Source organism: Zootermopsis nevadensis, unplaced genomic scaffold (assembly GCF_977971745.1).
Source record: "Zootermopsis nevadensis isolate Lab colony 2312 unplaced genomic scaffold, Znev_1.0 Znev_ptg000018l, whole genome shotgun sequence".
NCBI classification, from domain to species: Eukaryota; Metazoa; Arthropoda; class Insecta; order Blattodea; family Termopsidae; genus Zootermopsis; species Zootermopsis nevadensis.
Window position 1 is genome coordinate 6,059,453 of NW_028259150.1, and position 26,308 is coordinate 6,085,760.

General features: G+C 40.1%; 1 protein-coding gene across 1 annotated transcript; it reads right to left on the reverse strand.

Annotated features, from left to right (window-relative positions):
• Positions 1-215: 215 nt before the first annotated feature.
• LOC110832997 (putative fatty acyl-CoA reductase CG5065) lies at positions 216-26,022 on the reverse strand. Its single transcript, XM_022070528.2, has 9 exons — positions 25,863-26,022; positions 13,266-13,519; positions 11,502-11,750; positions 10,366-10,511; positions 7,780-7,889; positions 7,197-7,389; positions 4,246-4,485; positions 2,666-2,923; positions 216-1,272 (listed from the first exon to the last, which is right to left on the reverse strand). The coding sequence occupies exons 1-9, from the start codon at positions 25,960-25,962 to the stop codon at positions 1,080-1,082; spliced, it is 1,743 nt and encodes a 580-aa protein (XP_021926220.1). The 5' UTR covers positions 25,963-26,022; the 3' UTR covers positions 216-1,079.
• Between the last annotated feature and the right edge of the window lie 286 nt (positions 26,023-26,308).

Sequence of the window (26,308 nt, forward strand, 5' to 3'; positions counted from 1 at the left end):
AAGTAGCACGCTCGTACAAAAATACGAGATTATTTAAGTAAAACATGCATTATGTTTATTTACTTATTGCATCCGTTATTAAATGGTGTTCTAAATAAAAAAGTTCATAGAGAATACTTTAAATAATTGAACTATTATACGTTGTTAGGGAAATACAAGAGTTCTATCTGGATTTCATTCAAAGGAACCAAGTATTTTACAAAAGTTATGAATCATTATTGAGTTTTATCTGTTTATTTTGTTCTCCGCAACCTGTATCTCTACTCAACAAACAAGATTTTACAACTGTTGGTAGAATTAAATAGTACCATTAAATTTACACTTTTCATGATGAAAATGACATATCTGTAAGAATAATCTTACTTTCGGTGCCTTATTTCTATATTGATATTAAGTTATGAATATTTGTGTTTCATACTACTCGCAGAACCTGCAAATCCTGAGGTGAAGAAATTTTCTGCCTGAACGAAATGTAAACATTAACCGAAATCATTTTTCTAGCTTTTCAACAGATGGTTAGTCGCATTTTAATAACTCTGATATCTATTTCCTCGTGATTCATGTACATAAACTGAAACAATTTTAATTTTTGAGAGATATAAATATGATATTTACCTCAGTTGTCAAAGTATGACGAATACCTCGCGCATTTAGGGCTCTAATTTCTCCAGTCGTAATCACAAAATGGCAGTTACCAATTTTAAAAGACACACACAGATGTGACTTGGTATTTGTGTGTTCCAGGCACTGTGCTGTACTGTAATTGCAAATTCTGAGGAAATGTTCATATTAATAGCCAGTCAGTGTCGACAAACTAAGTAGGCTTACATATTCAATACGCCATGCACATACGATTGCCATAGCATTGAAATAAAATAGTTTATTCTCTTAGGCAATTCCACTTCGGGTGTCTGTCCAGCATTTTTCCCATAGATTTAGAATCAGTGAATGCAAGACTGCAACATGCCCAGAGTTTAATACAAGAATTGAAGCACATTTGTTAGTATTTGTTAACTTGCTGCAGTATGGTGGCATCTTGTTGATTCTGTTGTGATGCAAGCCGGCCACAAAGACACCACTCAGTGTAGCGTTCCAGCATCTGGCCCCACCGTCCCTGAAAGGGTACGGAGGATAGGTATCATGCTGAACATCTGAGGCACGGACCGTATCGTAAGACGACCCCATGCGATGATATGATCAGACCAAGATAGCAACATCCATAAAATCAGCATATAGAAAATGGCACCAACAGTTCGATCCATCCAGTACAACCTGTAACAAAAGCGAAGAAGACCGAATTATTCCTGAGCTATTTAATTACGTTCATTCAACTTCATAGATCGAATGGAATGGTTGTGAATGATACATTCTAAAGAATCTGAAAAGAAGCAGCAGCTTTGGTCTGTTTTGAGGTATTATACCTGCACGAAAGTGATCCATCACTTGATTTCTGCGTCATAGTTCGAATGTTGGAAGACACGAATACCTACATCTAGACGTCCAGCAAAGGAAATGTGTTTCCTCACAATGCTGTATAACATGCCGACATTGTATAGAGGCGGAAGAGATGATTGGATGCTTAAGAATGATGAAAAGTGAGTAACACTTTTTAAATTGCATTTCTGGCATTTTCCTGAAATATCCGATGAAAGCCACGAAACAACTCAATAAGATTATCAGGTTGCTGGACCCAGATTCGAACAGGAATTCTCCGAATACGTTGCGAATCACCACACGGAGACTATTGGTAATAGGTTCTTTGGGTATTTCTTTCGTGATACGCATGGCAAAGTGGATGCCTGTCCGTTGTTGTCGTTATAGTCACTCAGCAGCAAGGTCAACTTGTGGCATTTGGGGGTCAAACAAGGAAAGAAGATGACGTTCCAGGAATTAAAACGAGAAGCCGAGAATAGGGAAAACTGGAGAGCTCTTTTTGGGCAGAGCAATGGACCTGTCGTAAGACAGAACACTAAATAATAATAATAACCGGTAGTGAAGATAACGCTGTTGTTCTTCCGGGTTGTAAGGCCGAGTAGACTCGTAGGTAAATAGCAGTGTTTCTGATAAACATATTATTTGCAGTGCTCTTCCTCTGTGCACTTCCCACAACGGTCACTTCAGCCCTGAAGATGGAGACGCTATGTTTATCCGGAAAGTTGGTATTTACCTACAAGTCTGGACGGCGTCACATCGCCAAGGACAACTTGTATTATCCTACAACTAAAAAGTAAAGACCTTGCTGAACAAGTTACAAGAAGTAGCTGTTGAAAACAAACATATTAACGAGAAGGAGTTGTCTGCAGGGTATTTACTGGCGCAGTAGTTTGTGGCCGGTCGAGGAGCTGGCGAACGGACCTACTCTGTACACTTGAGGTGGCAAGGTCAGTGGATTTGTTTTGTTCGGGCGTTCAGTCCGATAAGTTTTTCGGCCTTCTTGGAGGCAGACAAAACATAATATCCCACAAGTGACTCGCTCCTAGCCTTTTCCTTGAATATTTCACCGGCCAAAAAACTACTGTGACCACTTATTTATACTGATATTTCCGACCGGTTCCTGGAATTGTTTATTCTGTCATATTAATAAAATAAACAAGTTCTGGAAAAAAATATTACTGAACTACGCGTTTCTTTGGAGCAGTCTATGTTTTGATGTGGGAGTGCTCACCATTTGATACGCCTCCTTGCCTCAGGCAGCGTGGCAGGGTCTTCCTTGAGGCAGTAATGTCTGGTCCCCAGCACAAATTGCTTGATGTAGCCATCCCAGTTCACCATCTTGACATCCGTGTAAAATGTTTCCCTGTCTCTTTCCGTCATACTTTCAGACAGAGACTTGTAGACGTCATTCCTGAACACCCACTCCTTGGTGGTGTAGTACTGTAGCACATCGAGACCCCCCTGGATACGACGCTGGATCTTCACCATGCTGCACAAAACATTACGTGATCCGTTACAACATGTAGGCACAACCGAGACCTTCTTAATAAGATAATAGTCGCTCTTTACAGAATCCGAACATTAAACGTCGTGTTCGCAAAATCCCGCCACTATTCCCTGTCCAGACACTGACAATCATAGCCCACGCCCTCGTGTACTATTCGGCCGAACTGACTGACCTACAATACACATAAAGATTGTTTCAGAATTTACTCTGACTCGGAACAGGAATAATTTGTGAAAGCTGAGTAAGGTGATAAGATTTGTAAGATTTGAGGTTTTCACAGCAGTGAGTATGAAGATTTCTGTCTTCTGGGTTGTTGCGCTGTGTAGTCTGGTCGATGTTTACCAACGTTTCTGAGGTCATACTGCCTCCGTCATCAGGGCGATTCTTAGTATGAAGATTTCTGTCTTCTGGGTTGTTGCGCTTTGTGGTCTGGTAGATGTTTACCAACGTTTCAGAGGTCATACTGCCTCCATCATCAGGTAAACATCTACCATACTACACAGCGCAACAACCCAGAAGATAGAAATCTTCATGATAAGATTTTACTGGCTTAGGATCAGATCCAGTGGAGGTATTTGTGTTTGTGGCACTGTACGTTCGTTTTAACTCCAGAGGATTAGTTTGATGTTCAGTTATGAATTAGGTAAAGGATTCTGACAGTTGATTCATTTTTGCCTACTGAAATTATGCTGGAGAATTTGGCCGAGATACTCGTCATTGACATTTGTTCTTTCAGTCGATTTTTATTCTTGTACATAGATTACAAATTTGTAACCAAAGTTGATTCGGTTCATCGCTGCATTTTTTTCGAAGCACTTGCTAAAGGCAGAGGCTGTGATGTTCTAGCCGATCGGACTTAGCCCACACGTCGTATATGGTGATGGGTGTGTGTGAAGCACTTTAATAGTCGTAACTGGCATGGTACGTAAATATATAGCTCCAATGTCCGGGCCTCAGCGGTGAGATACCGGCGTCTAACTGCTTGAGGTATTGTAATGCCTTAGTATAAAACATTTGCTTGATTCTTGGGCTAATTGACTACTTGGGTTATGTCTTCTAAAAGTAGGTTGACTGTAAATGGTGAGTTGGAAATTATGTTGAAAGAGGCTGTCGTGGCCTACTTTATAGGTATGCCAACCACGTCATCGTATTTGGAGCGCCTGAATAGAGCCAGAGGGATAGAGAAACATAAGAACGTGATAATTTCGAATATGAGGTACAAATGCTACCACTCATTCGCTACTTTCGGATCCTACCAATGGAGACAAATACCGTGCATCTGGTACGGGACACGTGCTACTTACAACGGTTTCTTTCCAAAGAGAGTGACGACGAAATCTATTAAATACGCAGGTAGGAAGTGAAAGAAAATGACGCAGAGGGTGTGCAAGAGCCACGAACTCTTGATACTTCCGTCAGGAAACCAAATGGCGTCGCTCAGTGGGTTCTCGTACAGGTGCTTCCGCCCAACGTCCAGAACGTGTCCCCATGTGATGGGATTCTCTCCGGACACTGTGAGGTTGCAGACCAGCGGCTGTTTTGGTCTGAAATCGAAGGCAATTTAACACTTTTTTATTTACAGCAATAAGGACACCCCAAAAGGAAATTCAGTTTTACTATAAAGAAATGTTGCTGAAAATAGAGCTCTGATGTCTTGTAAAAGGAGAAATAACATACTTTAGTGGATATAAACAAGAATGGAGACTTAATAAATAAGCAACATAATAAATGATGATGATGCAGAAAAATAAGAAAGGATAAAGTGTACGCCTATACAGATTCAGATTACACCAAAATGCATAGGCATAAGTAGTCTGCAGACAGTAATAATTTCGTTGTGAAAAATAAGCCACTAGTTTTATGTATTTTAATTTTTAAATGGGATACTTATGTAAAGTTTGGCAGTTTTAGTAGCTTTCTGTTTTCACATTTATTGTTTCCATGGTCACTAATATATTATTAATGCTCTAGGATTAGGCGTCTTAACCTTTGAAACCTGGGACTCCATTTACTCTTTATCGACTCCCGGACCGCCAAATTACAAAGATCAGATCTTTTATTGGACACCATGACAATTTATTAACAATTCTGTTTGTTTTTGCCAACTGGTTCACGTATCACTCATCATCTTTAATTTATATATGTTGATTTATTGTTTTAATTACTTGCCTGAAATGAAATGTTTATTAAGTCGTAACATTTATTTATATATATATATACAGAGTGACAGTAGTATAAACATATGGGTTGAGAACCCCTCCTAATTATAGATAAGGCACGAACAAAGTAACGGACCTCTGTCCAAGGTTGTCCACTTTCTCCCCTATCCGAAACAAGCTTTACACCGCAAAGGTGCTTTCCATTTCACTAAAACCACTGGTTTAGAAGTGAGAGGATGATTTAATGACCTTTGTGAATAAGCACTTCTTTGTTCTCAAGAAACTATAGGCCCAATCATCATTCCTTTTCATAATAATGTGTGAAAATCCCACTTGAATAATATATTTTTCGTATGCACACTGTCCAGCACACGTTGGGCTACATTTTATAGTTTCCTCTCTAGTTAGAAGAATTGTTTCGATAAAGTCAGGTTGTGTTTGTTCAAAGTCTCTCATTAGATATGTCACGGATTCCAAATTGTTGTTCTGCCATAAAATTTCTGTGACCTGTATATAGCGCGAGCAAACTTTTAATTTTGACCTCCGATACCAAATTTTATAAAAATTCGTCACATAGTTTCGGAGTTAATCATGCAGATGTACAAATAAGATCTCATGCTATCATTCCATAATTTGTGCAAACAGGCAAATATGAAACACATCTGAATCTTGCACATTTTGTAATTTTTGCCTTTAATTTGTTTTAATGGCGCAACATGATAACAAGGTTAACCATACAAAACGATGAATATAAAACGTGTTTCAACATTTTCTCACAAATGCATTATGGTACCAAAAAACAGATTCTGTAACAGGCCTACAGGAAGCCTGTGTATTAAAGCATATTAATGCTATTTCTCGTCCTATTAAGAATTTGGCGAGATTTACTGTCCTTCTGCAAAGGTACTCAACCTTTTAAGATCTGGGCTCACAGGTCCCGGGGTCCCCTTTCTTATCGAATCGTTCGCCGCCGAGTTAGGTAGAAGGGCAAATTATAGAAATCCATGGCACTTTGTCAAAAGTGTTACTAACTTACTATTGGAAACACGATCATACAAAGCAATTTTCTTTATAAAAATTAATCATTATTGAGGTATGTGACACTACTTGTGCTTGATTCGTCTTTCCATATCAGGTTAATTTCTAAAGTTTCGATCCTCGTGTATTATCCGTAAGACGAATCCTGTATATTGAGCTGACGATGCGAAACAGCTACTCAAAACGACAGGGGCTGCTAAATATTTACATCGGCACTTTCCTATTTAGATTTTGGCCTCACTTGCTGCAGTTATGCTCAGATGACGTCGTTGATGTTCGAATTTTACCAACTCGATCCATGGACTCGATCTATATCCCGTTTGACCAGAGATTTCGGAAGTGAAATTTCCCCGTCTATTCTTGGAGAAAACATTACAGTACTGGACACGGAGATTAAACTGAAGTATAAATATTAGAACACGAGTTGCACTTGGTATGAATGCCGAGTAAACAAATATCTGTTGACATTGTTGATGACGTCATTTTTTGACGACAACGACTAATCACAAATTTTTATAGTAGAAAAGATTATGAGATGGTAAAGTTGAGTCATATTGTGATATAATAAATATATATTGTTTAAATCTTGTCCGTCTAATCACAATAAATTCTTATTAAATATTAAAATATTACATTAATTAACATTTAAAATATTTAAAATATTAAACAATTTATAGAAAGATTATGATCAATTGTGTTGAAATTCCATTTATTCTATTACGTGACAGTAACTGAATTGATTTAGTGCTGACATACGTAGCATTTCTCAATTTAGCGAAGCTGTTTCGACTGAAGAGGTTTTAAAATGTGGATTGAAATGGTAATGTGGTTATGACTGATAAGTAAAAATGTTGGAAGGAAGTAGTCGTGGTCTGTCCCTTCTCATTCGACTAGAGCCGCTGACGGAAACGAAATGCTTCGGTGAATACCCGTTGCAGAATTGCTGTTATGTGAAGATCCCGGGCAAACGCATCTATAAATAAACTGCATGCATCAATTGATGATAAAATAATTCGTAAACCTGAAACAATTGATGCGCCCTACAAGCGGCTACAAACCTAAGGCTTGCCACCTTCCAGGCGAGGATGATGAGGGCGTTGATAGCCATGTCGCACGGCAGTATGTCAGCGTCGTACTCGGCGCGGCAGTGCATGGAGCGTATTACCCCCTTGCCGGCCCCCACGAGGAGTCCCGTCGGTCCGTTCAGGTTTTCCACCCATCCTGGAATTGGGTCCTTCCAGGTCCCCGTCACTGGCAGAAACAAATATCCAGTTTTCAATAGCCCTCACATCTAGTTGAAGACAAAGAGGCTATAACTGGCCGCTGTGTCTTTCCATCATTTGTGCAGAAAAACAGGAAAAAGAAACAACAGCGGTTTTACGTTGTTACCTAATTTTATTATGGTTTATTTAACGACGTTCTCTGTAGTTCCTCAGACTACGTTGCGTGGAACGATAATATGATTACTAAACTATGAACTGGGAAGGATCTGAAAGGAAGCGGACGTAACCCCTTTAAGTAATTAGGCATGTAGACTTATAAACAATTTGCTCGGAACATGTGTGCCCTTCTTTTAATGGTTATTGGCCTATATATCTCCATTGCAGTTTAACGCAGCCCATAATAAGAAATTGCTGTTACCTATTGACGGCCTGGCGATGGCTGTAGGGAACTTGGAGCCGTAGTTGGTGACGAGTTGCTCAGTCAGGTTCTTGGAATAAGCGTATGTGTTGGGAAGATTGCCCAGAAGTCTGAAAAACAGCACGAAATTCAGAGTTAAAGCGGGTTTGAATGTGCTCAAGAGAATGTCTACAACTGAGAGAGCTAAAGTAACTCGAAACTGGACAGAGCTTCACAGTTTTTACCCTTCATCGTTAATTATGCACTTATGGAGGAAACAAGAAATGTATACAGCATTTTGGTTGATGAACTTGAATGGACGAGACAGCTTCAGAGCCAAGACGTTGGTTGGTTGATCGATTCTAAGATTATTCAGTGATGTTATTTCAACTGAAAGTTTTTATATAGCACATAATGAGACGGTAAGATTGATTCTTAATTTTTAATGACTCTGTTTTAATAGCACACTAGTACGTTATAGTTTTCGAGTGAAATTTGGAGATGCTCATAAGGATTTGTAAGGAAGGCTCAGGGGCGAGGTTGCGATAATATGCGGACTAATACGTCAGGGGCAGCGAAAGATGCATAAGTAACGTTGGTGCAACGATAAGTGGCAGGGCACATCTGAATATTCGACGCAGTCGTTGAAAATACAGCCACAGCATCACGTGTTACCCGTATTGACTTTTCTGCTTTAAAGTTGAATGTGTCACACGCAATTTACGAATTTGGAAGTCTTCCGACTTAAGAAACTTCGTGAAACTTTTACAGTTACTGTTTGTCCCGTGTGAGATGCCATTTCGAGAATTTTTTTATTAATTTTGCGATAAAATATTTCCTAAAATAAATCGTGGCAAATGAATACCTTTCAACTGGATGTTATTGAATCACATATGCAGTGTGTTCAAAAGTGACTGGGACAGTATGTGCAACAGAGTTAGTACTTTCACCAACAGATGGCAACAATATACAAAGTCTGAGATGCTACAAGTATGAAGTTCACTGGTTTCTGGGTTGTGACGCTGTGTAGTCTGGCAGATGTTCACCGACGTTTTAAAGGTACTTGCTGCCGCCATAATCAGGGCGATGAATACATTTTAAAGAAACGGTCATTGGAAATTATGAAAACTTGAGGAAACCAGCATCGTGGAAGATATTTAAAGATATGACACAAGACTTCATAATAGATATAAAGGGGGAAGAGATATCACTAGACTAGATGGGAGATGGTCAGACAAGCTTTGAGTCTTAGAACGGATCCTGGAGACCCAGGCCTTGTATGTACTGAGGAAGGAGGAGGGACACTTAGCATTAGGCATAGTATTTCTCAACAGCAAATTTGTACAAACAATTTCTAAACCCCGAAAGGTGAAGGACACATGATAAAGTTTACTTTATATACTTTCCCACATGTTCAGTACTTTGCTGGGAATTTCTTGACTAGCTAAACGAGTATTAGCTTCGTAATAAGGGCTCTTTTCCATGGAATTAGTTCCCTGTACCTGCTTGACTTGCAGAGTTGAATTTGTAACATTCGCCGCAGTCTATTAGTCTAAACGTTTTTACGTCTAACTTATCTTTTAAACCTTGTGCCAGAGATACAAAGAAATTTTAGAGAACAAGATGCTTACATTCGTCAATACGAGGTGCGATCGGAAAGTTTCAAGACTACGCCTATAAAAACCCGTACACTTATCTCAGGTATTAAATTCATCCATCACCCTCGAAGTAGTTTCCCTGGGAGTGAACACAACGATCCCAGCGCCGCTGCCAAGCCTGGAAGCATCCCTGGAAATCTTTCTTTGTCAGCCTGTCAAGCACCATCTGCGATTCTGCCTGAATCTCTTCTATCGTCTCCCATTGCGGACTCCCCAAATGCTTGCTTTAGCATTTCATAGGTTTCCGTAGCCGTTTTGGCGAGTCTTTGGCAAAATTTGATGCACACGCCATTCCGAAATCGCAGGAGGGTCGGTGTAATGCACTACCAAAACGCCCGTAACTAAGAAACAAATGCTAATTCGTTGATGCCGGCTGGCACACTGATTCACTATGAATGTAGGCCGCACCCCCTAAAGGCAGAAGCTCGTACTACATCCGGTTCGCCCTCTATTGACACAGACTGGAAACTTTCCGATCGCACCTCGTATATTTCGACAAACGAATCAGAGTTTTCGAAATATAACAGAGGAATTAAAAATGGAATTGATTCAAGTTTTGCGATTATCGTTCTTTCTAGCTACACACAAAAGTAAACTAAATTTATGAACCTAATATCCAACAAATTTAATTTTAGCAGTATAGTAAAGATGAAGGTGACCAACAGTAACAAACACGTTAAACCAAGAAATATCATGACATGGGCCTAATTCATACCCGCTGAAATGTGCGCAGAACGAAACCAACAGAAGTGACCACCGAGCTGCGCAAGCAGTAGAAACTGTATCATTAAGATAGCGGAATTCTGAGGTGTTACACCACATGCTGACCCACATCTCAGACGAGCTTTTTGCCTCCATAACTATGGTGATAATCACCCAGAAGACAGCTGTCTTTATATTTATTGCCATGACAACCTCAAATCTCACCCAGTCAGGTTATTGGACTCACTTCGGTGTGATTAAATCAAGTACTTCGTCGTCCATCCACTCTACCAGCTGAAGAATGTTGTCGGGACCGGTTTGAGATGGGTACGTTATTTCCTCCAGAACGGGTTTATCGCATTGACAGTAGGCGGTTGAAACATGCACGAATGCCTGGAAACAAAATGTTAAGAAACAGCTTGTGACACACCGAAAGACCATAGTTTGTGAGACACGCACACATGTAGCACCTAATTCAACAGTACCTGCAGCTAAACTACGAAATTTCGAAGGTTTGAAGATGTCTGTCTTCTAGGGAAATATATAAATGAGAATTATTGAGCTCAGTGACCTGTCTTCCTATGTTATTTTTCTTAACGTAAGTTTCAAACAGTCTCACGTTTATGGCGTCTAGTGAAGCAAGGAAGAAAACTGTTTGAAATTTGTGACACCATATTTGGATACCTTGTGAGTGTGTTAGTAGTGACTTCCTTTTTTCTAGCATATCTGTTGGAAACACTCAGTATTCTATCCAATACTTATCCCGGACACTTCCGATAAAATAGTCTATCGTGAAACAAATTTTCTCATAGTTCTAAATACTTATAAGTTCATTTAGCGAAACTGTGATATTACGAATTACCTACATCTTGGAACCCCATCTCCTACCTATACCCTGACTAAATAAAGTGCAAAAAACCTTCTTCATGTCCATGCCGCCAGTGGTGCCCACAGAGATTCCTGTATTTGGGGTATCGGTATATCTTTCTGGGAGATAAAAACTACCTCTAACCTCCATATAATCTGCCAAGTTATGAAATACGTGGAGCGCCATATCCATGCCTCTTATACGCTTTCACGGCACAGTGTTTTCGAAAAAATATTTATATTTTGTCTTAATACTTGTTGATATTATTTAACGGGTGATGCCCTAATGTTGGAGACAGCAAGTACCTCTGAAACGCTGTAATTGTCTACCAGACTACACTGCGCAACAATCCAGAAGACAACCATCTTCAGTTTTACTTTACGAAGTAGCCTATTAATATTTCGTGAAAAGTTTAGGTTGCAATGTTTGATCTGCAACAGTAAATGTAAATGAAATACAAATTCAACTAGAAGTAGGCCTACAGGCTACGTGGATGTCTGCAAGCCCATACTCACGTCCAGCTTGTCTATGTGCTTCGCGAGTTCCAGAACTCTTTTTGTGCCCAACGTGTTGTATCTGACAGCATTGTTCAGCTTCTGGTCAAACCTCACATTAGCTGCACAGTGGAATACCACCGAAACATTCTTCTCGATCAGGGATTTATCCTCGGGTGTCACGCCGAGGTTTTCTAACGTTATGTCGCCTCTGACTGCAACCAACTGCGATGCGAATCCTGGATGTTCATTACGAAGCCTGTCGAATATCTGAAAGCAAGATGCGGTCATATTGTAGCAAAACCTATAATTCAGTCTACACGCACGCACGCACGCTCACAGACACACACTCATATGAAAGTAGAGGGCGCACTTTGACTGGTCAGTCAGCACTAGCTGTTATTATGAAACTACCATAAAATGAATGTGTTTTGCAGTAATCTCCTCTGGCGATCTGTGTCTTCGAGGTTTCAGATACTCTCTCCTTTGTCGTGGACTGACGTCATAATGCACAAGCCGACCGAAAGGTCCACTCTGTATACATGTGGACTTCCATGAGATATTTATCTCGTTGGTATTTTGTATTGGTATATGAACATTGTATCTGTTCTGAAGGAATAACAAAATCGAAATCCATTTCATTGTACACTGCTTTCTTAACAAATCCGTAGTTGGTCATGAAATTCCCTGCTGTGTTTTGGTACCGGAACCTTTCCACAGGAATCCCGTTGTCGGCTATAACCCCACATTACGTTTATCAAAAATTCGGGCAAGTCATTATTTTGAATAATAAACCCAAGTATTTTGCACAACATATTCAGAAAACCATTCTTTCTGAACGTGCCCGGCCGAAGTAATCTAGAGATCGCACTGTTTATGGCAGTATTCCGGATACATATTCCTTTTCCCAGTGCATGCTGAAATACCGGTAATTTTGACGTGAAAACGTCTTTAAAATCGATGCCGGGTGTGGGGAGGCAATCGCGCCCAAATGAGCGACAGTTTCTGTCGAAGTAATTTCAAACTTCAATAACTCGGCTAAAAATAGACATAGCGCCGCCATCTTAGTCTCGTTTTAAAGAGGAAGGATGAAAGTTTGTGCCAGTACCGCTCCGATATTCGTGGCGGCCGGACGTCGCGAACTGCGCACGCGCAAAGTGAACCCACGATTTTCGACTTTCCGGATTCGACACGTGTCCATAAACTGGATCATATCTCAGAGACTAATTATCCGATCCGAGTGAACCAAGTGCTGTTTTGAAGAGGAGTGTATATGTTACAACTCATCCTGGCCTCCAAGTGTGTATCTCAAAAACTCAAAAAGATACGAGGCTGTGAATTTGAAAAAGTTTGAAAATTTCCCGATTTTCTTAAAATGTCGCGATATATGAGGGCAAAGTAAAACCAGAATTACAAAAATCGGGCACGAATGCGTAGAGCACAAAATTTCAAAGAGAATGACACCGAAAACGCCGGGTCCGGACCCAAAACCAACGCGCAGTACTGCCGCGAATATAGGCAACGTAAGCGCGCTCGGACAACTCAGGCGGCATCTGACTAGCCTGGGTCAAGTATGGATGTGTACCAATTAAGACATATGTATCCTACTTCTCATACCACTACCCTGTATTCAATAAATGTAAGTTGCAAATGAATTAAACGATTCAAAACAAAAATTTTGTTTAATTTCAATATACTATACACGATTGACGTTTTCACGAAAATAACTGCGGCAGTGTCCGACACTGCCTATAAATTTTTTTAGACTAAACACGGTCAACTTACCTGACTCCGGATGAGTTCTTCATGTCTGGTCCTGACGTCGTTGCCCCTCTTGGGTCTCATTAGCAGGTAGATGGTGGCGATTTCTGGGCAGGACCGCAGCAACTTTTCCACCAGCACCTTACCCATGAATCCGGTGCCTCCTGTGATGAAGATGCATCGTCCTTTGAAGAACCCCGGGATGTCAGAGGGCGCGTGCATGGTTTCGCCTCCGTCGCCAGTGAAAATTTCTGAGCTACCCATTAGTTGATTGTCCACTGTAAAGAACCAAATGTGAGTCTTCTCTGGCGCTATCTCAATCTGTCCTAGGAAATAAGTGCCTCAAATAACGTTGAAATCAAAAACATTTACATTCTTTTGCATTGTGCAGTCTGTGTTGTGTGACAACTGTTGCACCAGAATCAAATTTTTCAAGGTTGTGAAAGGGTAATTATAATAATGATGGAAAGATCGAGATCAAAATAAAATTTGCTGTACAATCTGTATTGTAGATTTCTCGAACCAAATTTGCCAATTCATAGTAAATTCCTTTAATGCATATATACAGGTTGTCCCAAAAAGGTGTATTTACACATTCAATGAATGAAACAAAGACAATTTAATAAAATAAACCATTACAAACGTCATCATTGGCGCGAATCCAATCAAAATTACCACCGTTCGCTTCATGGCACAGTTGACATTGGCGTGCAACTGACTAGACACGTGGTCATGAAAGTTGCTGCTGGGAAGGCTGTGCAAGACCATTCAACTTCTTGTCGGATCTCTTGAACTTTTGCTGGCTTTGTGCTGTACGCCGCGTCCTTCAAGAAACCCCACAAGAAAAAGACATGTGGCTTTAAATACGGCGATCGCGGGGTGATCAACAGATTCTCTGCGTCCTGTGCATTGATCGGGAAAAGTGTAGACCACTCTAGGCTCCCTTGGCAACCACATCACACGGAGACCGATAACAGGGTTCATATTTCGTATTATAATGTGTATATGTCTTTTTGGGACACGTTCTGTGAGTGTGTGCATACAGAAGGTAATATGCCCTGCGTATTTTTCTTTATTTCGAGTAGAAATTAAACGTATTCGTCGCTTTGATGCCGATGATCTTGCTTATTTCCATTTCCATTTGTGACAGGAATATTCCCGGAATGCAACACGAAAACATTTCTTATGCAAGACGAAGTATAAGAAATCCGGCAAGACAGAAAAATTGCCAGGACAATGAGAGGATGTGTAATAAATTAGACGATGCCTTCAAGGCAGTGAGAACTTGGAATGTGGTTTTCTAACTTCTGACAGCATGTAATGTCGTTGGTTTTTACCAGTGTTTCGGAGGAATATATCGTTGCATTTTCAGGATGTAAACGAGTCTAGTTGGTTGTAAGTCGTTTGTTGAGGGGACGGACGGTTAGTGGGAGTGGGGGAAATAGGAAGAAGGATAAAGGGAGTTGGAGGCCGTTAGTATGATGAAAGAAGGAAGGATGACTTGAAAGAGTGACCGGTGCTAATAGCAATGAAAGGATGAATGATGGCTGAGAAGCTCTCAAAAGGGAAATTTTCGTTAAGACGGGCAGAAAGAGGTAAAGAGGAAATATATGGTGGAAAATGGAGGAAATTTGAAAAGAGAATTATGCAAGTGGGAATCGTGATAAAATGAAGAAGGGCTGCTGGAAGACCCTGAAAACGGCAATTTTCTAGGAAGGTCTTGGTAGGGGGTCATTTCAAGGGAAGTTATTGTAAGGACTACGGACAGGGAACGGCTTTCCTTGCCCTCAGCGATAGGCCTCTCTTGTTCCTTCAGGGTTCGATCTCTGTCCCTTTCTTGTTGTTCTGAGCCATGTGTCTGGATTATTTTGCCAGCAAACTGTGGTGTGTGCTGTACCAGGTTTATTCCTATCTTTGGCCAAGGCTGAATTTGGCCCGAATGGGACGAAGTCCTTTTTGTCCAACGTGAACGTCCTTCTGTCTGAAGTGATTCTGTATACACCCAGTGTTCCTGGGAAGCTATTTTTGTAATTTTCCTTGGCGACATGTCTACTATGTTAATATTTAGTTTGACAGCAGCCTACTAATGTGACTGAAGATGGTGCCAAAAAAGGTTAAAATGGCACATTATTCTCTCTACGTAGCGTGAGCTCGGCTATTAAGAATCCGTTTAAAACGTTAAATAAAGTGGTCGTTTTAGCGGCTGTATGGACTGGCAGCACAATGCTAACTTGCACAGAGAAAGGAGGCGTAAAAAATTAAGAACAAATCTTATTACTTTGTGAGTGTGGACTGTCTAGTATTTATTGCAGTTTTTACTCAAGTACTCGTATTTACATGTCCACAACGCAAACTTTTAACGCACCAATAACGGATGTTCTTTGCTTGATATTTGAGATTTATTTCGATTACGTAGAAGGAATATGAAACCCACATCTGATTAACATTCTACTAATCGGAATGTCATGCTATAAAACGCAATTTCCCACCTTCGTAAACATTGCATCGTTCAACTACGAGTCGTACGAATGTAAGAATAAAACTAAAGACATGCTACAGAGACCTTCGATCCTCTGTGGAACCGGAAATTTCATTGCCGTGTTTACAGCAGCCCACGCGGTCTGAAGAATCCTGTCCACACGCTCCCGCCGTTTAATTAACATATATTTTAAAACTGTCCTCACATTTACGTCTAGGTCTCCAGAGTGTTATTTCCCCTTTTTAACTTTAGAATGTGTTCCGTAGAACGTTGTTCTTGGGTGAATACGTTAATAGGCAAGCTTATCCTCCTCTTAACACCATCGCTAATTTGTATTCGTGCTTATTCTTGTACATTGGGAGCGATTTATTAGCTATTGTTTTAATACGACTTTGTCCCCTTTTCTGGTTCTGTAACATGTGGGTCGATTATCGAAGAGTGCGCAGCAACTATACTATGTAGATTTCTGTCTTCTGGGTTGTTGCGCAGTGTAGTCTGGTAGATGTTTACCAACGTTTCAGAGGTCATACTGCTTCCGTCATCATGGCCCTGATAGAGGCAGTACGACCTCAGAAACGTTGGTAAACATCGACCAGACTACACAGCGCAACAACCCAGAATACAGAAATCTTCATACTCACCGCTGTGAAAACCTCATCATACAACTATACGATAATTTGTTTGGGAAAATCGAACTGACCGTGGTATCATCTTTCTCAAATGAAACACACACAAGGAACTTCTCTCGAATTAAATAATTGAGTCTGCCGTGAGAAGCCGGCGAAGGGGCCTGAGTTACGGCAGAATACAAACTGGTTGTGATAAACGTGAAAACTTTTATAGGCATCGCACGACTGAGTCCACGTGCTGGCTGATGAAATAACAGTTGTTAATTGTGAAGTGGAACCTGAAGGCTCAACACAGGCCATGTCAGTCAACGCATAAAGCGATGTTGCGTGGCTGTGAATTCCCAAGAGTTGTGTGTTTTTTTTAAAAAAAGACTGTGCTGCTGCTTCTACTAAGAAACTAAAGAACCACAGAAAGGGACAAAATAAAATAATAAAGTCAAGTTAGAAGGCTGTAGCTGGAACGAATTTATTGCTAAAAGCGTTTGTGGTTTAGATAAGCCTCTGAAGCAAGAAGTTTGTCCAGATGTTTATAAAATTAGTTTGTTCTTCAAATAAAGCACAGCGCGTGTCTGTTCCAAAGACCATTTCGTGAATTATGTGTGAGGAAGTTACTCGTTTATTCTGGGAATCATGTAAAACCAATAAAGACCTGTGCTTTGTGGGTAAAACGCAGAGTTATGAAGTGTTAAAGATGGCGATACATGAAGTTGCCTCTATACTTTAAAGGGTTAAGGTGCTACACCGGAATTTTTCTAGAGCGATTGAAAGAAATTGAATAACCTGACTCGTGATAGGTGGTGCCCCGTCCGAACAACAAGCGGTTCAAGTCAGAAGCGTGAACTATCGTGAACCGTAGGTCTGTCTTAAATGTAACAACCTAGCGCATGAACTTACTGAAAAGCAAGAATGCTGACCGAACCTGGTTCAAGATTAATCTAGATTCAGATACCAGTAAATGCCACGTTCCTTCCAGTTGGATCGCTTTGCAAGCTTGCTATATAAGGGCCTACTCTTCTTTGTGTCGTCGTAAACTGGATGACAGCTTGTGTCATAAGGACGTGCGTATTCATGAAGCGAATTTGTTTTCATTGCACTGGTGATATCGATGATAACGCAAGGATAACGGATACTGTTGTTATTACATATTATAACGTGTTTGTCATGACTAACATTTATAATGTAGAAACGTTATTCATAAAGAATAAAACAACTTCTTCGAGCACAGTCCTTCTTGGACATCTGATAATTGCTTAGCTCATCTAGAAATCCCTCGCCTTTTACGGAACTTGAAGGTTCGTTGCACCCTGTATTTACTTGAGATCCATTTTATTATGTCCTATCTAAATCAGACTTTTCCAAGTTGTCTGTTACTTTAAAGTTTTTATACAAAAATCTTACGTGCATTAATCATCTCCCCTCATCGTGTTGTATGTCCCGTTGAAATCATCTCGACTTTATCACCAGACTATTATTTTGTGAAGAGCAAACATTATGAAGCTCTTGGCTGTGTAATTGTCTTCATCTCCCAGTCATTTCGTTCTCAGACTTCGTCAGTCTAACTCTAAAGGGCTCAAACGATGTTCCTGCTATTTCTCTGAGCTTAATCCATCGTTCAAAAACCTAAAGAGGAAGCCAGTACGTTCCGGGAGATGGCTCTGCTCCCATCTTCGGATGAAAGTGCGTATTTTGTTGCGTCCGATAGAAGGAGCTACTCACAATCCCTGGGTACACAACAGAATAGGCATTATATATGAAGACGGGAGTAGAGTCGGCTCCAGGAACGTTGGATTTCTTTTTAGGTTTTTGAACTATGAATTAAGCCCGGAGAAACAGTAATACTGAATTATCAATCTGCTCCCATGCTCTTCCTTCAGAGTAACAGATCATTTCAAATCTGTATAAAACAAATTTTTACACTAATTACACTTGTTTTGGGCACTATTGTAAAGAATCCCCATGGCCTTGTCGACAAGTCTCTGAGCTCTTTGCTTCTGTTAAGAAACTTGTTATGTCTGCAACACATTTTATGATGCATTTGGAACTAGAAGGTAATAATTAACTTGAGCATACATGAAAGTGAAAGTGAAAAGTATGTTGGCACACTTGTGTTCATTTCCAGTGCATCGTAGGTAACAGAAGAAACCGAACTTTGTAGTTGAGTTGTTAGCTCTCGTATTCGTGAGGTCCCGGGTTCAAATTTCCGCCCCGAGACCGGCTATCCTGACAGAGGTTTTTCATGGTCTAACTCAGTGCCTCCAGGCAAATGCTGGGATAGTATCTTAAATTAGGTCATGACCACTTCATTTCACATCCTTCCTAATTAATTACCGACTGTCGTCATCCGACGCTGTTTCAGATATTGAAAGCGTCTTTACGGAAACTGTACATAAATAAATAGAATAAATAAAACCACAAAAATTACGAAAATGCGAACATGCATGTTGTTTGTCATGTTCTATGCGTTAAACTGGTATCATCTCTTTAAGAAACAGACAATAAATATATTTAAAACGTTAATGTGTTCAACTTATCATGGAGTGGCCGCACTTCTGAGTCAGTGTTTCAAGGTTGTTTAGTGTGGATCCCATGGCGTAGACAGAGCAGAGTATGTGTGGAAAACGGAAACTTCTTTATTCATCTTACCGTTTAAGATCTCCGTAAACAAAAGCCCAACTTTCAGCGCACCTAATACGAAATCTGCCTCTCGATCGTGAGCCAGTTCCATCCTCCTCCTGTCGTCATAATTTATTGGCCTGAGATCATTTTTAGTGTTAAAAATGGGAAAGGCCAGTCGACTAGAATGATTTGTTTTGTGCCATTTTTACCTTTCGTCTATCAATTTCGTACATTTATCTCCTGTATGAGACGTAAATGCTACCTAATGTTAGCAGCCCCTGCAAAATAAAACATTCTGCCACTTCGCGTCATTACTGATGTACTGGTATTGTTTTATATGTAAGGTTCTCCAAGTAGTCGCTTTCCAAACTTATTCCTCAAAGCTGTTCAGTATATCGTAACCTCCAGGGTTCTTCTGTCGTAATAATACACAGTCACCTTCAAAATCACCGAAGTTGCTTTTTACGTAATCAAATCCTCACCAAACTTCCATTCTCTTACGTAAAACGATTTTCCTCAGCACTGCTATCAAACACTTGTTGCTGCTTTCAAAAATAAGTAATCATGTTTCACAACCAGTAAGTGTTTTGAAAGAAGGTGTGAGAATAACAAATTTGTGCTCATCAACCAAAAAGACTCCGTACAACTTAATGTGAGATGAGGACCGTTATGTCGGTCTGTGTACTTAACGTTCACGATGTTTTGACTTTATAATAACGAAGGAAAGGGAAAGATAGACGGAACATATCTTACTGGGTCCAACCAGTCTCAAACCCAAGACCGTCGAAGCAAAGAAACGAAACTCTAGATACGTGTTTGTATATGCATGTTAATACACACAGCACAAACGAAACCAAGGGATTCAAATTTTGTACTGAAATGGATAAGCAAGTCGTATACTATTCTACAAGTGCAAGTTTCTTGAGTTGTTTTACATACAAATATGCGTTATAATTACTTCCCGAAACTTGTTTACTAGAAATTGTAGAGTCCGGTAAGAATTTGTTGTGCTACCGAGGAGGAGAGGTTCCCAAAGGATTGGAGCTCCCCTGAGGCGACCTGACCTCGTGGATGATAGTCCCATTTGTCTAACCTGTCAACGTGAAACGCCTGCGAGCGCAAAACAACGAATTTTGGAATTTAAAAAGCCCAGGTGGACCTGGCACAGAAGGATAAGAGCACGGGTGGCAGAGCTATCCTGCAACAAGCGCAGGAAGCCAAGCCCCTGAAAGAAACCGTGCTGGGAAAGGGCTGGGTGTTAAGCTAGACTGGTTGCAGGCGCTGGCGTCATCACCTAGGGGTGCCCACTAATTGGCAAAAGTCCGAGTCCTCCCCAGGCCTGGGTGAAATAACCTTAGATGGTAGAAACCAAGAGGTTTTCAACCCACCGAAAGCAAAACCTGCATTACATTATCAGTATCACGAACAAATACATCGACTGTCTTATACACTCTCTAGTGGTTCAGGGATAAGGGTTAGGGAGTGATTTCCCGTTAAATGTCCACAGGTATTAAGCTTATTAACATCCTAGTGGTAAATATTAATTTGATTTAATGACAACATATATGGTATATCTGTACGGATTTAAGTGATTAGTTTGAATACTTTATTCAGACATTTTAAAATTAATTTCAAATAAGGATTGTTCAGTAGAAGATTTAAAATAGTACGCCAGTGGGTATTACATGATCGTACTTTCTATTTAGAATTGACAGAATTCTGTTACAAAATGCTTGCCTTGTTTTTACTGTTTTCCAGCTCGTACGTAATTACTCACGGAGAAATGTTCAGACTCAAGTAAAGTCAAGGAATTCATTTTAATTGGTGTTCCTTGTTCATTTCTGATATCGCTAAACTTGCGAAAAACTAATCACAGTGAAATGAGAACGGGAAGATTAAACAGCCTCACATATGCAAGTACTTTCCCTTTGACACTCGCTGACTGTACAGATGACCTTGTTGCTACCGTTTGGCCCACTGTAGGTCCCTGAGGAGTCTGTCAAGTATAGAAATGGTGACGCACATTTCAGCGTTACTAACCCCGAGAATCTTTGCTGTCATTTTAATAATACACAATTCCAGCGTAATCAGAGTTTGAACAACATTTCATAGTTGCGTACACTCCCGTTTATATTCATTATGCGTGGTAATAATTACAGCCATGTTGTATGAATTACAGTTACCATGAAGCTGTATTTTTTTTGGAATAAGAGGATACTTCTTAACTGTGTAATTCTATAGATCTCATGAGAGCTTGTAACACTCGAAAACACCTTCTGTTCCAAATAAGTGTTTATGAAGCTAAATGTAACATCTTCTCGCTTATGTTGGACTTATACACCGAAAAACATGCCATATCTATCCGGGTGTAAGCCACACTTTCTTTGCTCCGAATATCTCACGAAGAGTAGACCGGATATTATTAAATAACGATATTTTTATCGATTACGTCGAGTAAAATACGTAACAGGCTATGACGTCTTGTAAGTATGTTTCACTTGAAAATGTCTTACAGCCATACAGCCAAAATTTAGCACATTCTGTGTTAGCAGGAATTTTCCTAATCATAACAGCATACGAGTATGAACCATTGTCCCGTGATATTCTATAAAACAAAAGAGTATTACGCCAAAGTATTGGACATTGGCGTGGGATTAGGTCCTCTGACGGACAAAACACTACATTCTTGTTCAGTGCAGCGAATAACAAACCCATTTACTGTAATCATTTTGTAATAAAGCAAATATATAGGATCATTTAGGCTGTGTTTAGGTGTCCACCTTAGGCCTTCATATTTTGAGACCAAGACGTTTTTCAGCAGTTATTAAAATGCAGCTGTGATCCAAATAGTCGCCCTTAAAACCAGTTCTTGTTTTTGCTGCGTGAGGAGCAGTTCACGATAACTACCTTGTCTGTCTCTGAGCTTGCATTTCACGAAGATTATTCAACATTTTTTTAAAATGAGTTTCAGAAACTTTTCCGCCTTCAGGTATGGTGAACATGTAACCTGAAGAAATAATTTAAATGAGTTAATGTCAATCACACTGGCATTATTAATATTTAAGACGATATATTTCAAATAATAATTGTTGGACTATGTCAACATGTATATCTTTTATGATTTGTTTTGAAGGCGGTGACATAACTTTCACTTTCATTCGGTGTTCTGCTTGCACGGGTGAAATTTAACCTCGATCATAATTCGACTGAAACTTTGTTGCGCACAGCACGTTACTGGAGTAACTGTCGTTCCATACTTATGAGGGTATTTAACGAAGCATGCAGCTTTCAACATTTAAATAACATGTCAGCCCACTGCTGTATCAAAGTCCAGACCGACTTTGGGGCCCAGTTCAGTTGGCAACGGGGTACAGCGACAGTAGCGTGAAGATGACCACTCGCCTTTTTATGAGACCAATTCAAAATTGATAGGTCTTGTCTCTGTTATGTCGTCAGTATCAGTCTTAACCGGTAACTACTGGACGGATTTATTTTAAACTTAATATTTGCGATTAATATTACAAGTTTTAGAGCGAATTTAATGTTGGAATAAAATTAAATCTTTGTCGTGTCATACAGGCTTCGTTAACAAATGCATAGTTTATTTGAAACATTTTAGGCTGTTACTTTGATAAAATACAAAGACAAGTAATTTATGACTCTCCAATGTTGTTTCAGTAATGAAACAATATATATTATCTCCAGTAAATTAGCATTTACGACAGATATCCTAAAGAACTCATCTGAATAACTTCTTGTGTGACTTCCACATACAACAACATTCTGTTCTTACCTATTCGTTGACCTTACGCGTTCAGGCTTTGATTGTGTGTATGGCAAAGTCATGTATGAATGATCATGAATGAAACAAGTTATACATGATTCTGTTTTCACTTCAGTTTCTTTTTTGGTCAGTTTGCTACAGAATATCAACAGCCATATAGCAGAAGCCGGAGAGGTAACCACGTATCAGCCAGTGAAAACCGAAGTTTGGTTGAAGTATTTTATATTGCATTACACCTCAAGAGAATTACGTATATACCTGACAAAGTAAGTAAATACGAACATTAACGAATGTCTAATACATCATCCGTTAACGCTTTCAATGCTGAGATGTTTTAGCAGAATGATACAGTCCTGCCATGTTCAACCTCTTCTACGCCTGCGTCTCACCTGTCAGAAACTACAACCCGATATGCAACCAAACCATCTGGTGCGAATGAAAAGCCACCAAGCCAATACCTAATTCAGGAACTTGACTGTTGGCAGTATAACCATTATAGGATGGTGTGGAGGAAGGGCTCATTTCTAAGTTAAAAATCCGAGTCTTGGCGGTATGACCATTGTATTTGGAGGGAAGAAGAATGCCAGTGCAAATAGTAATGTAGAGCTTTCAGTTACGAAGTCGGTTTGTTGCGTCATGCGTTGACTGTCTTGTGTAACCATCGCAGGTCGGTCGACTATAGACGCATTAACCAATCATTCACATTTGGTGGGAGATCAGACCAATTTATTGAGGAATCCGTACAATGAAAAACTGGTTCCCATTTCTATACAGCTGGTGTACGTTTCACAGCATTGTGCACGAAACAATGTTCCTTTCCCATGAGCATCAGAAGTTATAAGTGAGAGGCTGTATTCGCAAAAGATTTCACTTATCTCTCACTGAACGCTTGCCTCATGTCACTTACGTTGCGAAACATATGTGCAAATTAACCTGCATAGCTCGGACATGTTTTTAAATGCTACTGAAGTAGGAAAGTTAATTCGAGCTTGATCGCAAGAAGATATACACAAAAAAGTCGTGTGAAACGAGTAGGTTAGTGTAACGATAAATAATAAAATTTGCGTGATGAAATCTCGGCCAGATTATGAGGAACTTGTTTCGTGATTTACCATAGTTTCTCTATGCGAAATCCGGGATGGTACCTTGGTACAGGCCCTCTAAATCAGTATTAATAAATAACATCTCTAGATTCACAACAACTCATTCGTCAGAGCGCATTAGCCGTAGAGGTGTAGTAATGGGAAAATTGAAATCTGAATTATTTACGAATGTTTAAATATAGGCGTTCGTATGAGAAAGTTCAAATTGTTGCCCTCCGATCCACGTTATTTGTTCTATATCGATACGGATTTTAGTTCTGAGAAGCAGTCTATTCAATTATTTTCTTTATATTTTTAATCCTGTCAAACAGAACAACGTTTTCCTAAAATTAATTGTGATAAAGAAATTAGAATAGCAAGTAATTGCCGTTGGACTTCATTGAAATGGTTTGGACATAATACTTGCTGGATAAGAGGAATCCAGAAACGCGTAAACACTGCTGCATGGCCTCCTGGAGATTTTCCTGTCAGGTTTTCCAACTTCTTTGCTGGGAGTGGCATGTGACTCGCGTGGGAGACAGGAGAAATGTGTACAAAACTTTAGCTGGGAAACATGAAGGGAGGATTCAAGTCGGAAGACCTAGGCGTATAAGGAAGGATGATATTTAAATACATTTTAGGGAAATAGGGTTCGTTAATGTGGATTGGGTTCATCTGGTTCACTGTAGGAACCAGTGGTGGGCTCTTGCAAACACGGTAATGAAACTTCAGATTCCATAAAAGTTGGGGAATTTCTTGACTAGCTGTGCGTACTATCAGCTTCTCAAGTTAGGAGTTAGGTAGGTTCCAGAGGGTAGGTTTAACTGCGTTGAACAAGATGGGAAGATGCCATCGGAAGGATTTGAGAGGAGGCGATGGTAATCTATTTAAGCGCGGTACCCCAGAGGGACTGAGGAAAATCGCAGGCTACCTCAACCAGTATAGCTGGTAGCCCAGTCTGGATTAGCAATGTGTTCCCCTGGATGCGAGCTACACGTAACACCGTTCAGTTGTTTCAAGTCGCCAAGGATGGAGATGGGAAGGGTCTGCAATACGGGTAATACCCGACCTCTCGTTCCATCAAGTGACCTTTAGTTTTAGATTGGAGAGGTCTGCGGTAAGGATAATACCGAAGGTCTCGCAGAAGACCTTGGTTCTTGCAGACGTTCCTGCTCTCTTAGACAACGAAAGTCGTTTGCGTTCTTTGTGTGATGGAATTACGATCATATTTACTAATACTGATAACACTCTTCACCGTCTTAACCTCGATAGTACGTCAGGAATTCTTAAGTGATCACCAATTGACATTTGGAGACAACTTTATATTTATGACATGAATATATCAAATTTTTGACCGACTGTCATGATAATCATCAGTCCATATTATGAATTGCTGCTTCAGTACCTTACAATAGACCATATCCTCAAGGAGCAGGAAGGTGTATCCGTATTCTACGCCTTTATTCAGACAGCACCCGGTTCAAATTTCGATTGCGTTATCACGAACCCCGACAGATTTTGGATTTTCTTCGTAAGTCTCTCCAGGAAAATTAAGGGAAGGTGCATTTGAAACTGAAAGTGATCGCTTCCGTCTAGATCTTTGGCTTTCCACCGTTCATGACAGTCTTATTTTATTTGAGGCAGCACAACCTATGCTCTTGAAACTAAATCCATGAGTCCTCCTCAGCTAGTCAATAAATCCCATGAAGGTTCACTAACGTATGGATTTGAGACTTTCGCGGCGAGTACAACCAATAAAATCTTCTCGGGCAATCAGCCGCGTTAACTGGTTACCGTAGTAAACCGACGTTTCAGGAACCAACTCTGTCCCCATCATCAGGGTTCTGATGTGTCTGATACCTCAGAAGTTTTTACTTGTGAACCCTAGCTCTAAAAGCCACTTTTAAAAAAATATCATATTCAAATTTCACTACCGCAATGGTTTTTCGCTGTTGTGTAATAAGTAATAAAAATTGCAGCAGAATACAAATTGTTGAGCTGCAACAATATCGAAAGGACTGTTATATTTACCTTTGTAGGAAATTCCACACACACTCACTCGCTCGCCGGCTTGGGGGGTCCTGATGCTGCTCCTCTGACACTCACGCCCTGACTGTGAACTCGCAGCCATAATCACTGCATTTCTTCCTCCCCGCCATCGTCCATACTTCAGCTTTCCCCATTGCGCGAATTGCGGTGCAGGACACCCGACTCTTAAACTCATGAATAGTTCCTGCTGTACATCTATCGCAATGCTGTATCTCCAGTCCTCGAATATTCGATCAAAAGAGGCGTATTTGCAGTAATTAGTCATTCTCATGCTTCAGTACGTAACATATATAATGCTGATTGTTATTAGTTTTTGTAGGTTCGAGCAGGTTGATGGAAAGATAATTCTCTAGACTTCTGCCCGGTTCGAATATCGACTATTCTGGCTTAGGTTATGTTTCTCCTCAGTTTCTCCATTTGCATGTCTG

Excerpts from the sequence above, each read along its gene's own strand:
- LOC110832997 (XM_022070528.2), bottom strand. The coding sequence starts at position 25,962 with ATGGCTGCGAGTTCACAGTCAGGGCGTGAGTGTCAGAGGAGCAGCATC. Across the intron at positions 2,924-4,245 it reads CTCTTTGGAAAGAAACCGTT|CATGGTGAAGATCCAGCGTC; the intron begins GTAAGTAGCACG and ends TGTTTTGTGCAG. Across the intron at positions 1,273-2,665 it reads GCAAGGAGGCGTATCAAATG|GTTGTACTGGATGGATCGAA; the intron begins GTGAGCACTCCC and ends CTTTTGTTACAG.